The 17,927-nt window shown below is 35.4% G+C and overlaps 3 protein-coding genes across 5 annotated transcripts; all 3 read left to right on the top strand.

The window, feature by feature from the left end:
* Window positions 1-6: 6 nt before the first annotated feature.
* LOC129297803 (uncharacterized protein At2g29880-like) lies at window positions 7-4,571 on the top strand. 3 transcript variants are annotated; one of them, XM_054936151.1, is made up of 3 exons: window positions 7-786; window positions 2,511-2,853; window positions 3,712-4,571. In XM_054936151.1, exons 2-3 carry the CDS (start codon window positions 2,521-2,523, stop codon window positions 4,306-4,308), a joined length of 930 nt encoding a protein of 309 aa, XP_054792126.1. In that variant the 5' UTR covers window positions 7-786; window positions 2,511-2,520; the 3' UTR covers window positions 4,309-4,571. The 3 variants fall into 3 exon arrangements, with proteins under 3 accessions (XP_054792126.1, XP_054792124.1, XP_054792125.1); XM_054936149.1 differs by lacking the exon at window positions 7-786 and adding an exon at window positions 905-1,560 and having other exon boundaries at window positions 1,649-2,853; XM_054936150.1 differs by lacking the exon at window positions 7-786 and adding an exon at window positions 905-1,560.
* LOC129297800 (protein ALP1-like) lies at window positions 1,480-2,329 on the top strand. The gene is made up of 2 exons (XM_054936145.1): window positions 1,480-1,560; window positions 1,649-2,329. The coding sequence occupies exons 1-2, from the start codon at window positions 1,480-1,482 to the stop codon at window positions 2,327-2,329; spliced, it is 762 nt and encodes a 253-aa protein (XP_054792120.1).
* A 9,788-nt stretch (window positions 4,572-14,359) lies between the features above and the next one.
* Window positions 14,360-17,333, top strand: LOC129297801 (multiple organellar RNA editing factor 1, mitochondrial-like). Its single transcript, XM_054936146.1, has 5 exons — window positions 14,360-14,826; window positions 15,564-15,661; window positions 15,778-15,843; window positions 16,000-16,787; window positions 17,083-17,333. The coding sequence occupies exons 1-5, from the start codon at window positions 14,444-14,446 to the stop codon at window positions 17,092-17,094; spliced, it is 1,347 nt and encodes a 448-aa protein (XP_054792121.1). The 5' UTR covers window positions 14,360-14,443; the 3' UTR covers window positions 17,095-17,333.
* The last annotated feature ends 594 nt before the right edge of the window (window positions 17,334-17,927 follow it).

The following is a 17,927-nucleotide window of genomic DNA, read 5'->3' on the forward strand; positions in this document are numbered from 1 at the left end:
ATTTAAGCGTTATAATTAGATAATGAGTTTTTATTTTTATTGGGTGTCCAAAGTATATTATAAAGAAACATAGCAGCATGTACGGATATTTTGGGATGGCAAATCAATGTTGTTGTGTTAATGCTTATTTGTCCATCAAAATAAGGTTACTTCATTAAAACAAGAATGTACGACAACAAGTTTTCTGTATAAATGCTAAAAAAGACAAACAACAAGAAGGTATTTAATGTCTAAATCCTCTTATTTCTTCCCAGTGATTTGGTATGGCAGACTTATTCTGCTGTTAATTGCAACTCAGGAGCCCCATCTAGTGACATGGATTCCCAACAAGCTCGAACATTGCTAATCATTTTTCAATATCACCAAGTCCAATGCATGATTTTTTTTGACCGAAAGGTCCAATGCATTATTCAAAGCTCTTAGGCCATGTTTGGTATGCAGCATTGAAGGGTTGGGTTTGGCATTGGCATTGAATAAGGCCCAATTTAATGTGTTTGATATAAAGCATTGACTCTTATTTGGGTTTGCTGAAACCTACTTAGGTGGGATTACACAAACCCATCTCCTACCTGGTACTGAAAAATTAAACCTGGTTTATAAATATTTATGACAATATTATCTATGGTTATAATATTTTTTGACAATAGTGCCCCTGTTGAGTTTTGCCCTGATAAAAGTCATCAGCATTGCAAACCTCAAGTCGAACGCATCTCCATCGGCGCCGCAAGAGACTCATCCATCGTCCATCGATCTGCCCTGTTGCCATCTCCTTCATCGCGCCTTCAGGTACTGTTGCTCCGTCCTCCCCCTTCGTCGATATTCTTCTTCCATCTTCTTTGTATTTGGCTTTTCCTTTTCCTTCAGGTACTGTTGCTCCGTCCTCCCCTTCGTCGATATTCTTCTTCCATCTTCTTTGTATTTGGCTTTTCCTTTTCCTTCAGGTACTGTTGCTCCGTCCTCCCCCTTCGTCGATATTCTTCTTCCATCTTCTTTGTATTTGGCTTTTCCTTTTCCTTTAGGTACTGTTGCTCCGTCCTCCCCCTTCGTCGATATTCTTCTTCCATCTTCTTTGTATTTGGCTTTTCCTTTTCCTTCAGGTACTGTTGCTCCGTCCTCTCCTTCACAAATGATTGTTTGTAGGTTTTTATCTGCATAATCTTTAAAATTTTTTGAAATTGTAAGAGCCAAACCCTTTCAAGAATCCTATTACATCTGTCAAGAAAACAGAACCGATTGCATAAGAAATAATACAAAATGTATATGAGAGGCAGATATTGCGTACATACCTACTGTGGGTTCAGGAAACCTCAATCTCATTTTCTTTAGTCTATACGTCAAGAAATCAATAGGCATTCTCTTCATTTACTTAGGCATAAATTCAACTGTGGGTTCAGTGTGAAGAATAGAGTAATACAACATAACTTTGGTAGATCGGGAGAAACTATTAGTAGGCATTTCAACTCAGTACTTACTAGTATGATGAGACTTGGAGATATGTTGTTGAAGAAACCAGAGCCAGTGGCTGATGACTCTAGCGACGAAAGGTGGAAGTGGTTTAAGGTAAATATATATGTTATGTATTTATCATTATTTTTGAAAGTTGTGTGAACAATTTGTATTAACTTTTTTTTACTTTTCTATTTTATAGAATTGTTTAGGCGCCTTGGATGGAACTCACATCAAGTTAAGAGTTCCTTCTCTTGACAAGGCAAGATACCGGAATAGGAAAGGAGAGATAACTACAAATGTGTTGGGTGTTTGCTCACAAGATGGTTTCTTTATATATGTTTTGCCTGGGTGGGAAGGGTCCGCAGCAGATGGACGGGTTCTTCGTGATGCCATAAGTAGAAGGAATGGCTTGAGGGTTCCACAAGGTCACTATTACTTGGTTGATGCTGGGTACACCAACTGTAAGGGATTTCTTGCACCGTATAGAGGGCAAAGATACCACTTAAGTGAATGGAGAGAAGGGCGACATCCTAGAAGTGCACAAGAGTGCTTTAATATGAGACACTCTTCTGCACGAAATGTAATTGAGCGGTGTTTTGGTATTTTGAAATTAAGGTGGGCTATACTAAGAAGCGCATCTTTTTATCCCATTCGAACACATAACCGAGTTATAATTGCTTGTTGCCTCCTACACAACTTAATTCGTCAAGAAGGTGTAGATCCACTTGAAAATGAAGTTCCAGAAATGGGTGTTGATATGGACGGGATGGAAAACACCCCAATTCAAAACATGGATGCTTCTGATGAATGGGCTACCTTTAGGGATACTCTTGCTAATGAAATGTTCACCACTTTTTCTTCTAATAGGATATCTAGATGAATTAGTTATTTCATTTAAACATTATTGTTTATTTGAATATGTTAATTTTCTTTGTTTCTTTGAGTGTGGTGTATGGTATGATAGAACATGTATTATTGTTATGTCCTTAATAATAATATATTGTCATATTGTCTTATTGTTATTTAACCTCTTCTCAAGTTCTAACATTTTCTTCTTCTAGCTGAACAAACATGTCAAGTAGGTCTGGAAAATCAGACAAGCACATGTGGACACCCGAAGAGGATGAATTATTAATTCAATCCATGATGGTGCTACATGATAAGGGAGAACTTGTATCTGACAATGGTTTAAGGCCACGTGTCTTAAACACTTTGAAGGACATGCTTGATGGTTTGATACCTGGAAGTGGTATTAAAGCCCATCCCCATATTCAGTCAAGAGTTAAGAAGTTAAAAATTAACTATGGTGTGGTTTCTGACCTTCTTAATTTATCTGGTTTTGGTTGGGACCCTGAAAAGAAATGTGTGACAGCTCCCAAGACTGTTTGGGATGAATATGTGAAGGTAAATTTGTTTTTTCTGGTTTTTTGGCTGTTAGTTTCTGCTGTTTCTTTCTGCTGCTTATTTGTTCTTTCTGGTTTTTTTTGCTGTCAGTTTCTGCTGTTTCAATTTTTGCTGTTTATTTATTTTTTCTGGTTTTTTGGCTGTTAGTTTCTGCTGTTTCTTTCTGCTGCTTATTTGTTCTTTCTGGTTTTTTTTGCTGTCAGTATTTGCTGTTTCAATTTTTGCTGTTTATTTATTTTTTCTGGTTTTTTGGTTGTTAGTTTCTGCTGTTTCTTTCTGCTGCTTATTTGGTATTTCTGGTTTTTTTTGCTGTCAGTTTTTGCTGTTTCAATTTCTGCTGTTTATTTGTTTTTTCTGGTTTTTTGGCTGTTAGTTTCTGCTGTTTCTTTCTGCTGCTTATTTGTTCTTTCTGGTTTTTTTTGCTGTCAGTTTTTGCTGTTTCAATTTCTGCTGTTTATTTGTTTTTTCTGGTTTTTTGGCTGTTAGTTTCTGCTGTTTCTTTCTGCTGCTTATTTGTTCTTTCTGGTTTTTTTTGCTGTCAGTTTCTGCTGTTTCAATTTCTGCTGTTTATTTGTTTTTTCTGGTTTTTTGGCTGTTAGTTTCTGCTATTTCTTTCTGCTGCTTATTTGTTCTTTCTGGTTTTTTTTGCTGTCAGTTTCTGCTGTTTCAATTTCTGCTGTTTATTTGTTTTTTCTGGTTTTTTGGCTGTTAGTTTCTGCTGCTTATTTGTTCTTTCTAGTTTTTTTTGCTGTCAGTTTTTGCTGTTTCAACTTCTGCTATTTATTTATTTTTTCTGGTTTTTTGGCTGTTAGTTTCTGCTGTTTCTTTCTGCAGTTTATTTGTTTTTTTCTGTCGCAGGTAAACAAGAAAGCTGCTAAATGGAGAAACAAGACTTTCCCCCATTATGATGAGCTATCTAATATCTTTGGGAAGGATAGGGCAAATGGAAAGGATGCTCAAACGTATGAAGATATCGTTGAAGAGTTTCATGATCAACATGGGTTTACTTCACCCGTAGAAGATACTCCTACTGAGCACATTCCAACTGATTCTCAAATGGATGGATCACATGCCAATACTTCACCACAAGAGAACTCTCCAACTGAGCTGTCCCCTTCTGATGCAACTTCCGGAGCGAAAAAGAGGAAGCGAAACAGCACTGAAGCTCAACCTTCCATGCTTGAAGGCATGAAAATGATTGTTCAAACACTAGCTGATGGGTTGAAGGAGTCATCTGAGCGTTTTGGCATGCACCTTGATAGAGTTGAACGTGAGAAACGTATTGATGGCATGAGGTCGTCTCTCCTTGTTGAGTTGAAGAAGGTTGAAGGACTTTCCCACCAAGAACGTCTCAAGGCATATGTGAAGATTATTGGTGATGAGAATATGCTAATTGGCTTTTATTCCATGCCTGAAGAGGATAAAGCTGATGTGATTCGCGAAATAATAGCATAAGCTAGTATTAGTGTCACTTGATATTTTGGTGTATCTCGATTTTTTGGTGATCCTTAGTAAAGTTGCAAGAGGATCCTTTATATGTAATGTCATGTTTAGATGTCTAATTTTTTGTGTAAGATATGGCATATCTTACTTGGGTGCTTGGATATATGAGTAGCACCATTGACTATATTTTGTTTCAAAGTAAGATATAGAGTATCTTGCTTCCTTGACCTTATTAATTATGATATGATAAATGACATCCTTTGTTTCATGTTTTATAGAGCATCTATTGGAAGTTTATATAATAGTAGTATATATACAAGTATATATACACTAGCTTAATTTGATCATAAAGTTGCAACTTGGTTCCTTGCCCATATGAAAATGCCATCAAATGAAAGAATTTGATCAGGAATTCTATCAATTAGGGGGGAAGTTTTGATCAAAATATTGCAAAATTTGATTTTATTTTATAACAATACTGAAATTTTCATTTTTGAATGTTAATTATGAGGTGGACGAAGAGACTGATGCAGCATAAAACTTGGAAAATAAAGAAACTATAGCTTCAAGTTCAGACTTACATTTAAAGATCCATGGCTGTTATAACCACTTGCAAAATTTACAAAAACTTGTGATATAACACTTGCAAATTCCACAGAATCAGAGATATAACCACTAGATTGGAGCCATATAGCTACAGACTTCATAAATAAATCTAAATGCTATATTATATATATACATACACCTCATTTAATTTAGCCACAGAACACAAGCTTGCTTCTTGATGGATTTTTTTGGATGTTTCTGTTCGCCCCCAAGTGCCCCTCTTGAAATAGAAAGGGAAATGCACTGAGAATGCTTCATCTTCGGCTGTGATGACTATGACACGGATAGTTGATGAACCTGCTGAAGGCTTCATTTCCTATAACAGAATGCCTCGCCGAGCAATTGAAGGTTCACTCCTTATTTCCTGCATTTCCAACCACAGTTCGCTTCTCTTTTCCATAAAAGTCTGCTTAATATTTTCTCTTCTTCAGTGTCTCCTGTGATTTTAAACCATATAAGTGAATGCGAGCTTCCATCTTGTATGTTTATTTGCAGAAATCCTGTTATGAAAAATCCTGTGATTTTAAACCATATGGAGTATCGTGATTTTAAACTGTTGTGAATATTTATGAAATATATTCCATCACATTTTTCTTTTACGGGGTCTTTTCAACTCTAGAAGAAGAATGTAATACACGCTAGTTTCTTCCAGAATTTACATTGATATATAAGCAAAGTAATACAACTTCCTGAAACAAATATGAAGATCATACTGTACTGTCCACTTTGGTCGACTAAAATTCCCTTTTGGTCTCTGAGTATATAGTGAATATGACTCAGACCCAATTGACTTCTTTGTAGATTTTTTGTACCAGTTTGTTCTAATTCTGTCACCCTAAACATGCTTGAATTATATCATGCAATCTTAAATGAGGATAAAATATATTTCATGTTTGAAGCATGAGTAATGAAGTGAAGCAAAAAATCTCTGAAGAAGTCAACTGATACTGGACACATAATCTTTAGAGCACTAACACAGGATCCTAGTCATTACGCTACAAGGAAGATGGGTCTTTGTCTATTATTCTACCTGTTGTGTAATGGATTTGAACCAGTAGGGATGAGTCTCTAGTCATTACGCTACAAGATGAATGGCTAAAACGGCACCTCTTGGAGTTGCACACCTGTTGACATTTTCATCTTCATGCTCACTTGAGCTCTTCTTTTTGCCCTCAATCAAATCAGAGACAAGGAATGTCTTCTTCCTTGCAGATACTGTGTTGTTGGACCTAAGATCTAGGCAAGACCAAAAGACACACCAAAAATATCAATCTCATTGAACCAAGTTTAAGCTCAAAAACATGGAAGAAATGAAGGGCAGAGAAGAAGAGAAAGACCCACAGAGGATTATATACTTGTAAATGGACTAGAGGGAGAGGGAGAGACAGAGGCAAAAGGAATTAATTGGTGCTGATATATTATTATAATTAGAAACGAAACAGCGAAGAGAGAGGGGAAAGCATGACAGGGTTATGGGGCATTAACTACGAAGTACCTCGTATATATGCAGTAAAAGACTGTAATGATATATCACATCTCTTGGGTCAGACATTTCACCAAACATCTTTGAGGCACTTCAATTTCAAGCATTGGTATTGATGGACAACTTGTGAATTCAAACCAACCAAATCAAAGTTTGAGAACAGTAAAATGAGGAGCCAAAGTGGCAATATATGTTCTGTTCCTTACTCTACTAAGCCTTCTCGCCATATAAGAACTATAAAAGGAACCATAAGCACATAGCACAATTAAAGGGCCAGAGATTCAGCACTACCTGATAAATAGTGCTGAATTTCTAAAGATATTTAATATAAGTGAGTTTTTTTTCCCTTTCAATACTCAACTTTGAGCTATATATAATTACAAATGTCTAAAAGCCTATATAAAGTTGCACCTCACGCAATATGCTAAATCAGAAAAGGAAGTCTAACGGCTTGGAAGATAGTACAATCACCACTTGTGTGCTTCTCAATCGATCCTAAAGTCAGCTTCAAGTTTTACATTCTTAAATAAATAAACAATGCTCCCCCTCAATCCTTTTACTTAGTTTCACGAGACTACAGAAATTAATTGGCAGCGAAAGATAAATGGCAGCGTTGAGACTCTGCGTTTAAAACTGTGCTCTCATATTCCACCTCAACAATATCCATCAAATCACATTGATTCTGACCTACTTATTGTACTCAGCGACTTAGTACAATCTTAGAAACATAGGCAGTGCAAATTATGAATTCACATAAATAAACCTATGCACACAAGATAAATAGTAGAACGTAAATATGTTTTCACTTTTCAGGTATCAAGCAGGCATTTTATCCCAACCCATTCAAGAAAACAAAAAAGAAAGACTATCAGTAGCACACCATAGTGAGACCAAAAGAAGATTTTAGTCACCTTTAGGCAGCTTACTACAGCATTAGTCCAAGTTAATTAAATATCCGATCAATCTTTTCATCAAAAAATTTCTTATTCAGATATAGAATGAGCCAGAGAAGAACCTGATAAGCTGCAATTGGCAAAGGAGAATTATCCCTCAGCAACCTTATGATATCCAAATAAGGAAGACCAGGTTTCACCTGCAAATACATCAACCAACCAAGTGAGCATGAAGATTGGCTGCAGGGAGTGCGGGCATTTGTGGAGTTATCGACTGCGACAATGGTAGTATCGTCCTTAGACTTTGAGGAATCGCTGGACTTCAACGACATGGCGGCTTACCCGAGAGCCTGCTCCTCCCTCCGATTCGACCCCTCAAGTCGACGGGCAAGATTGGCTCCTGCTCCTCCTCTCGCTTCTCCTTCACCGTCTCCCATCACTTCGACTCCCTCAAGCCCTGGTACCTGAGCTTCACCGACACCTCAGATTCCAAGGTGGGCCCCTCGCTCATCTCCCCGCTCAACGGCAGAGTCCGAAGTAAATCAAAGGCAGAGTCCGAAGGCTTCAAAGCATACCTGACACGCTCTCCTTGGCTCTTCATTTTCGGCTTAAAGGCGCTTATATGAGTTGATGGAGCTGAGAGAAATCAGAATGGCGCGAACGAAACCCTTCACAATATGGAGCTCGACGATCGAAAATGGAAGCCGGAGATCTCTCGAGTTCACCGTCGCAGAAGTTCATCGGTGAGAAGAAGAAATGACGAGACAAAGGGATGAATATGATCACGTTTGGTTTTTATTTTCTGTTTTTATTATTTTTAAGGGTATCTTTGTCTTTTTATAATTTATATTTAAGTAAAAAATAAAATGAAATAAGGTATTCCTTCAAAATATTCCTACATACCAAACATAATTTTAAAACTTTATTCCCAATCCCAATCCCAATCTCAATCCCAATCCCAATCCCAATCTCAATCCCTCCAAATTGAAACCTACATACCAAACATGGCCTTAGGGTCTCGAGTTTCATATTTATAAAATGCCTTTGTGGTGGAAAAAAAAAATTAAAAAAATGAAGATATTATAAAAATATTGTAGATTTAAAGATCGAAGACATTTTTTCTTATATTAATTATATATATTTTATTTTAATTTAAATTATTGTTATCTTTTAACATTTATTATTACTTTTCATTACTTTTTATCTTTTTATTTACTTTTAGAATTTTTAGGATATTCAAGCATTTGCTTTTAGGATTAGGTTGATGCTTATAAATAGCATTTCAACTCATTTGATTTGTATATACATTGAATATAATAAGAATTTTTATTATTTTGTCTTTGAGTTTTCTCTTCTCTCTATTGATCTCTTTATCTGTTTTCTATATTTTCTTCCCCCTTCTCTTTCCCACATTAATTGGCATTAGAGCCAAGGTTCTCACTCGACTTCTATTACTAAACCCACCCTAATTTACCTTTTTAGTACCAATAATTATCATACAGAAACGGTTTGGGAAATAAGTTTATAATTTAAGGGTCCTTAAGTTTCTTGGTAAGGTTCTTTGATCCCAAACTTTAATTTTGGGTCTTTTGGATATTACGGAGGTGTTTATTTTGGTTCTTTTGCTACTTGTTTTGTTTCCTAATTTCTTTGTTCGTTATTATTGATTATCTTCATTTTCCTTCATCTCAAGGCATTCTATCATATTTCCTTCTTTTTGTTATTATTTTGTTTTCTTCCCTTCATTTTCTTATTTAATTATTTTTTATATTTTCCATACTTTCCTTTACTCATTTGATTCTTCCTTTGATCCATGCTAAAAAAAGGGGAAAAAAAGCATAGAGAGAGAAAGAGAGAGTCATATTTCATAACATTTTGAGTTTATTTCCTTTATCATTGAGCTCTTTTAATTTATATTAGTTATTGTCTATTTTAATTTGTTGCTTTAGTATTCAGTATTATTCATATTTAGAAACCTAGGATGCAATCGCCTCACAAATAGTTCAACCCTACACCCAGGTTAAATTTTACTCTAAGTTAGTTGAAGTTTCTATCAATTTCCTTAAAGGGTTTCTAGGCCCTTGGAGGTCACTGTGAAGACTTCATTCAAGTTGTTACTTATTTAGGAAGTGTGATCCCTGAGTAGTTTTTGAGTTCTTAGAGGATTAAAATTGTTAAATAAAGTCTTCATCCTTTAGTAGAGGTAACTTGGGGACCTTTTATCTAATAGGATATTAGACCCACCCTAAACCCTGCACATTAATATAATACTTGTTAACTTTGCATGACCATTTAAGACATTTTTGATAAACAAGACTTGTTTGACCAAGAACTTACAACCTTAAAGTCTACCATGACCCAAAATAATGAAAGCACCCTTACCAACTTTCATAACCTTGAAAGGGCTATTAAAGAGTATGTGGACCATTCAATTAGGGAGTCAACTCTTATGAATGGTGCTAAGATTGATGACCTTAGAACTCTTATCAGAGAAACCCTAAATGCAGTTCACCTTTTAGGCCACCACAACACAGGTAAAGATAAAGCAAGCCTATATCCAAATCTTAAAGAAAGATTGTTACTAAACTCTAATAGTAGTAATATATCAAACTAACCTATCTTTACACTTGATCCACAGAGAGTACTTTATCTTGGTATACACAATTTCATGAATACTAGTACTAACCACCATATAGCATCCCCATGTAGACCTAATACCAACTAATTCAAAGATATGGATTATCTTTAAAATGGAAATGAAGTCATAGGAGACCATTTTAGGAATGATGAATCAATCCCTAGGTATGGTCGAGATGTCCTTAGATGTGGTCGCGTAGAGGACGTCACTAAAAAAGTCAAGGTAGATACTCCTGAATTTGATGGTGCATTAAATTTGACTACTTTCTTAAATTAGTTAGCTAACCTGAATGATTACTTTGAGTGGTACGATATAAATGACATATAAGATAGAATATTTATCTTAATACCCTTCTATTAGGCATTCTACCATACAAAGTCATATAGTTTCGATAAACTTGCAACCTTCCTCTTACTGATTGAACTATAGGTTTTTCCCTTAAGTCAAGTTTTGGTCAAACCTTTAGTTTTAGGAGAAATACACGAAAACCTAATGAATCTATTAGGTTCTAGTTCTTATCCTAATGGCTTAGCCATTGGATGTTTCAAATGCCATTATAAGGGTTATATAGCATCAAAATGCCCACTACATGCATTACTTCTTGAATTGTAAGAGGATGAGATGATTGCTAAGGCTATTCTTGATATAGTAGTAGATCCTGGTGAGTGCCCTTTTAATGTGGATGAAAAATTATTACGAAAAAGTATGAGTCAAGACAGCTTAGGGTAATGTAATATCTCTTGTCTATCCCTACACTTAAAGACTCTTGAAAAAAGAATAGTATCTTTTACACCTTTGTGAAATGTGAAGATAAGTCATGCAAACTAGTCATTGATAGTGGAAGTGAGAGGAATGTGATTTCTGGCTAAGGAGTAGCTTAACTTGGCCTCAAGACTAAGCCTCACCTGAAACCTTTTTTATGTAGCTTAGGTTAATAACACTCTTGGAGGTGTCCTCAGTCAAGATGGTCACTTTGTAGCTTTTTTAGTAAAAAGCTTAATGAAGCTAAGTAGAAGTATTCCATATATGACAAGAAATTCTATGCCATAGTTAGGTCCTTTGAGTATTGAAAATACTATCTCCTCCCTAAACAATTTGTTGTGTATTTTGACTATTAGGCTCTTAAGTTCACAAACTCTTAATGCCATCTAAACCCCAAATATGCCAAAGGGATTGAATTCCTTTAAGATCTTACTTTTGTTGTAAGTATCGTGCAAGAATTGAGAATAAAGTTGTAGATGCTTTAAGTCATAAGATTAACCTTTTGCACACTATGAGTATTAATGTTGTAGGCTTTAAGAGGTTAAAGTATGACTACACCTCATGCCTTGACTTTAAAGTCATTTATCATGAAGTTGGTAATGGATCTTCTCATGACCATACATCTTTCCTTATCTTGATGGTTTCCTCTTTCGTGGCACTAAGTTGTGTATTCCTTAAACATATATGAGAGACTTCCCAATTTGGAAACTCCATGCAAGAGGATTAGCTAGCCACTTTGGTAGAGATAAAACTATTGCTTTAATTGAGGATAGATTTTATTGGCCTTCTCTTAGATGTGACATTGCTCAGATTTTGTCACACTTGTCACGCTTCCAAGGTTAGAAAACAAAAAATGGTTGGTATACTCCTTTACCTATCCCTGATGTAACTTGTAAGGATCTTAGCATGGACTTTGTCTTAAGATTACCCCATACTGCTCGACAATATGACTTTGTTTTAGTTGTCATTGATAGGTTTTCAAAGATGGCTCATTTTATACCTTGCAATAAAACCATTGATGCTTCCTACTTAGCCAAGCTCTTCTTTAGAAAAGTTGTATGCTTGTATGGGCTACCTATTTCTATTATCTTTGATAGAGATATTAAATTTATTAGCTATTTTTGTAAGACAATTTAGAAATTCTTTGAAACCTAATTCAAATTTCTTTTGCCTTTCACCCTCAAATTGATGGCTAAACTAAGGTGACCAATCATAGTCTAGGTAACTTACTTTGAAGTCTAGTCGGAGATAAGCCAGGGAATTGTGATTTAATCTTACCTACAGATGACTTTGCATTTAATAGTTTAGTCAATCGATCTACAAGAAAATGCCCTTTTGAAATCCTAATGACTTGGTACCCCTTCCTATGACAACCAGTACTTCTGAACCTATAGAATCCCTAGCACATCATGAATTACATGGTGAAATTAAGCGCAAGCTGACACTTAGTAATGATCAATATAAATTATCAGCTGATGCTCATTGTTGCACTCAAAATTTTGATGAAGGTGACTATGTCATGACTCATATCTGCCTTGAGCATTATCCTAATTTTTTTTTCAAAAAGTTGCATGCTGAGCCTTTGGGCCATTTTACATTCTTAAGAAACTTAGTACTAATGCTTATTTACTTGAATTACCTCTTGATATGTCTATTAATTTAATTTTTAATATTGAGGATCTTTTCCTATACTAAGGCACTTTTGAGCCTCCTCTACTGTTTAGTGATGGTTTTGCAAGTGCACAATCTCACAATACTTCAATCCCTCTATTGCCAAATGTTCTACTCGCTAGGGATAAGATTGATATGATCATGGATGAGCAAACTATATTAACTACCAATGGTCTTGTTTGCGACTACCTTGTTTGTTGGAAGGACTTCTCAGACTTAGACCCTACTTGGATTACTAAAAAGGAGTTTAACCGGCTTGATCCCACCTTGATCGAGTCTTACCAACTCCATACCTCTTTAAAGGAGAGTTCTTTTGAGTCGGGGGGAAGTGATGGAAATGAAAGTAAAAAGAGATTAGTAAATATATTACAAGAATATTGTAGATTTGAAAATCAAAAATAATTTACTCCCATATTAATTATGAATATTTTGTTTTAATTTAAATTATTATTATCTTTCAACATTTATTATTATTTTTTCATTTATTTTATCTTTTTATTTAATTTAAGAATTTCTAGGATTTTCAAGCATTTATTTTTAGAGTTAGGTTGAGACCTATAAATAGCATCTTAACTCATTTGATTTATACGCACATTTGATTGAATAAGAATTATTGTTATCTTACTTCTCCTTTGAGTTTTTCCTTCTCTTTATTCTCTCTATTAATCGCTTTCATCTCTTTGCTAGATTCTCTTTCCCCGTTTTGCATCACTTTGTTTTTGGATTTTTAACAAATAAAATGCATGAAGTTTTAAAACTCTAAATTTACAATTATTCATGTAAAATTACAAGTAACATTGATAAAATAACAAGTGTCATTTATAAATTAATAACACATTATTATGTTATAACATGAAAGTGGTTTAGAAGTTTAGATTACTACTAATATTTTTTTTTGGTATCTATAATTAAATTTTTTTGTTAATCTAAATCACTTTTAATTAAATTTTTTTGTTAATCTAAATCACTTTTAACATAAAAGTAGTTTAGATTAACACATGGAAGGGGAATTAATAAGGTTTAGAAGCTTTTTAGGTGGCCAAAAGGTTTATAAGATTGAACCTTCTTTTGGCCACTTTTAATTTACCAATTATTATTTTTCATTAAAAGCATCACTAATGCTGGAGTTTTAGTGATCAACCTTCAGCAACCTCGCTGTTGGTAGGGGCTCTGGCAGCTAGTGCCGATGACAATAAGGGGTAGCTTTTTTTGTTTTTAAATTTTAACCTTTAGGAGCAATTTGATTATGTCACATAAAAAATTGACATCAGTCAATGATTAAGGAATTGCAGTGCAATTTTAACATTTATTGATTCTTAATTGATATAAATTTTCTTTAATAATCTTTAATTAATTTTTTTTAATTTTTTGTCTTAATATTAATGAGAAAATTATTTACATTGTTCCTTAAATTCAAGGTCAAGTCAATATTATTATAGGTAAAGCTAAGAACAATGAAAGCATGTTTGGGATATTTTTTGAATACTTCAATGACATTTAATTTCCATAACTGTTCACGTACATTTCTTTTTGTCAAAATTTTTTAAGACGTTACTTCTCCTCAATCACTTTCACTTGTTTTTAGTTTTTCAAGATCCCTACAACCAATAATTATAAAATTAATTTATCAAAAAATGCGAGCCCCATGACACTAAACCTAAGTGATAAATTAGAGATGTGTAAATTAAATTCAGCCGACCAGTAATTATTTTTTTCAAAATATAAAATATTTTTAAAAATTTAAATATTAAATAATATAAGACATTTAATTATTAATTTTTTAAAAATTATTTTTATTAAATGAATCAATTTATATTTATTTGAAGATAAAATATTTTATTAAATAAAGATAAATATAAAAAATAAAATTAATTTAAAAATTAATAATTATTTTATTAAAAAATAAGATTTAATTAAAAATATTTTATATTTTTTAATAAAAAAGATGTAACTCAAGGCCCAGTTAAAAAAAAATTTTTTTTAATGGCATTTTCTCTCACCTCCCTTCACTCATCCTCGCCTCTCTAGAAAGCTCCTCAAGGCTTAAACCCTCGGGGGTCCAAAAGCCCTCACATCGTCGTCATTGTGTCAACCATGGCTTCTTCCTCTCTTCATCTCCGGCGTGTCCTGAGAACTCTCTCCGGTCTCCACCGCTCGTTATCGGCAACCTCTTCCGTCTCCGCCCCTCCGCTATTCCTTCCAGTTCGGCATGCCGTTTCGTCAGCATCACCGCCATCGCAGTCCCCGACTCTTCTCGTTCATTCCCGGGCATTCAGATCCTCTTCGATATCGCTTCTGTCTGCTCGGTCCCCGTCCGCCAATAATTCCGACGAGATCGGCCCCGATACTATACTTTTCGAAGGTTGTGACTATAATCACTGGCTTATTGTCATGGACTTCCCCAAGGACAATAAGCCCACCCCTCAGCAGATGGTTGAGACCTATGAGCAGACTTGTGCCAAGGGTTTGAATATCAGGTTTCTATTTTTCTCTTTCATTAACACCACTGTGGGTTGTGTAAATATGACCTTAACAAGTAACATAACTTTATGGAAAATGAATATTCTCTCATGTCTCCGAATGACTATACCAAAACAATTTAATTTGGGGTTTTCAGTTGGACAAAAATTAAGTACATTTTTGACCACATGTTTACTAGAAACTTGAAAAATGTTAGAATGTCTTCTTAATGACATGTACTTTGATCCTGTTTTTTTTTTTTTTTTTAGTTTGTAAGTTCTCTCAGATATAAATGTAGCCTGAAAGGTGTCTCCCAAGTGTACGATGGCTTGAGTCCTTGTAGCTTGTGCTTGACTCATTGTCTGAAATGACTTCTAATTGACTAGGCTGGAATTGTTCTGGTGTTTTTGTGATGAATTTCAGGTTTCTTTTCCTTATTATGGAGGCACTAATGTTGACGCTGTAATAACAAAAATGTGTGTTTAGAAGCATCTGCGGTTCTTACTGGTCTTTTACTCTCTAAAATTTGCACAATTAATTGGCTGTTGGTTACCCTTGCTCTGGGTTGAGAGTGCACTGGTTTAAATTAGTGATTTTGATTCTTATTTCATGCTTCATTACTCTCCAAAGAATTCGTCAGGATTCCGTTTCATACTTTCATCATGGGGTGTCATCTTGTGATAGGATCATCTCTTTTTTGGACTGTTTTTAAACTTCCTCTCTCCTTTTTTTATTGTTTTAAATAAATGTTTAGTGTGGAGGAGGCAAAAAAGAAGATTTATGCCTGTAGCACAACTACTTATACAGGATTTCAGGCTGTCATGACTGAAGAAGAGTCAGAAAAGTTTAATGGTAGGTGTTGAATGTTGTCACGTATTCATACTTATTTCTTTTATGGTGGGTTGGGGAGGAAAGTAGAAAATGATATTTTGATTTCAATGATATTTTGATTTGGTTCTTTTTAACAGGTCTTCCTGGAGTGATCTTTGTGCTACCAGATTCGTATATTGATCCGGTGAACAAGGAATATGGAGGTAAGGGTTTTTTTCTGGATATACTCACTTAGGCTAAATATATTTTGTTGGCTGAGCTTGTCATATTATTTGGCCGTGTTTTAAACTTGTTGAAAAATAAGCCGGTCTTTTAATGCACAAATGTTTCCAAAGTAATTTGTTTTCTGTGATAAATAGGAGACAAGTACATTAATGGAACAATCATTCCTCGACCTCCACCAATACAATATGCAAGGAATCAAGGAAGACGTGACCGGAATAGAAATCCTGACCAACCTAGATATAATCAACCTAGATATAATCAGCAAGGGGATCAGATGTCAAACCCACCAGGGAATCGCCCTTACAATTATCAGGGGCCCATGCAAGGTGATGGAAGGAACTTTGGACCTTCACAAAATCAATCACCTCAGCAGAATTTTGGTCCAGCACCACAGAGTTATCCCCAAGGACAAAGCTATGGTCCTCCTTCACAGCAATATCCACCACGGCAACAATATGGTCCTGCTTCACCACAAGCACCACAGCAACCATATGGTCCTGCTTCATCGCAACATGCACCACAACCTAACTTCGGACCACCAGGACAAGCAGTAGGGAGAGATCCTATGAATAGGCATGGTGGAGCTGGTGCTTACCAGGGGCAAGGAGAGAGTTTCAGCCCATCATATATGGAGAGTTATAAACCCTCTTATAATCTACAGGGTTCTCAGCAAAGATATCCACCTGGACAGGGAAATTTTACTGGGGATAATAGGAATTATGATCCTTCACAGGGCGGAAATTATGGGCAAGGACTTGGGTATCAGGGTACAGCAAATACGTATGGTCAAGGAACAAACCAGGGGTATGGGCAAAATTTCTCAGGGCAAGGGGAAGGTCAGAGATTTGTGCCAGGGGAACAAAGGAATGCATATGGAGAGCAGAGGAGCCAAGCACCTTTTGGACAAACAGGCACCGAACAAGTAAGCCACTTCCACAGAAACTAGCATTGATCATGAATTGTTTATTACATTTTGACACCGGGCAAGGATCATATTATTTCCCCACTCAGAGAGTCCCTACTAAAGGAGAACAACTCTTTTCGTAAAGACCAATAATATTGATAAGCTTGGTATTTAACATTTATTTGTGTATTAGACATTTATGAAACTGTTATTGGCGTTCCTTTGGTCGCTGTACTTGGTGCTATCGGAAAAGTTGTCTACTCTATTTCAAGCGATGGAAATATGACCCTTTTCTTTGTGAATTTTTCTGCAGGGAAGATATTGATTTGTAGCAGGTAGAGTTTGAGACGCAGGTGGCATGAGTAGAACTTTTTCTTTTATTTTTCTGGACAATATGCGTGGAATTTTTAAGTGCATTCCTGATTACATTTTCGCGGGTGTTCGTGGAAAAATGAATTACTCAAGTTACCACTACTATGTGTTGCTCTGTTACATTTGGATGTCGTTTTTGATTTGTAATCTGAGGTAGTTGTCAGCCAAAAGGTCTTGGGCTTTCTTCAGGCAGTGTTAAAGTCCCTTATTCCGTAAACCCAACATTTCACATATAATATCACCACCATCAGCATGATAAAAAGGATAGTCCATATTCTCCCCCCCCCCCCCCCCCCAAATTTGGGTAATCTGTTGCTGTAGGCATGAAAAATGCTTGTATCGTTGTATGGAATGGGAGATTAGAAAGAGAAATGATATGATCGGAGGATAAACAAGTAAATTTGGATGGTTAGGTTTAAGTTTTCATACTTGCGTTCATCCCACGACCTGAACGCGACCAAGTTAATGGCTTGATTGGCCTAATGGCTTCCCTAATCTGTGCGAGGCTTCCATCGCACCAAACCAAAACTACATGGGATGGCAGAGAACCCGGGTTGAAAGGGTTCTGAGTGTTCGGGGTATTTTATGCTTTTTTTGTTGAAATAAATTGATCCTTTTAAAGAGAAGCTGGTTGGAATGGACAAGGTATTTTTTTTTTTCTATTATTCAGTTTTTGAGATTAGTTGAGGGTTTGGATGAGCTACCAAAACATGACATAAACAAAATTTTAAGACTAAAAAATTACATAATTAATATCCAAGTTGAACTTTGATGGTGCAAGTTCCT

This window comes from Prosopis cineraria, unplaced genomic scaffold (genome assembly GCF_029017545.1).
Source record: "Prosopis cineraria cultivar Desert tree isolate PC_DT_omini unplaced genomic scaffold, ASM2901754v1 PC614, whole genome shotgun sequence".
Classification (NCBI taxonomy): Eukaryota; Viridiplantae; Streptophyta; class Magnoliopsida; order Fabales; family Fabaceae; genus Prosopis; species Prosopis cineraria.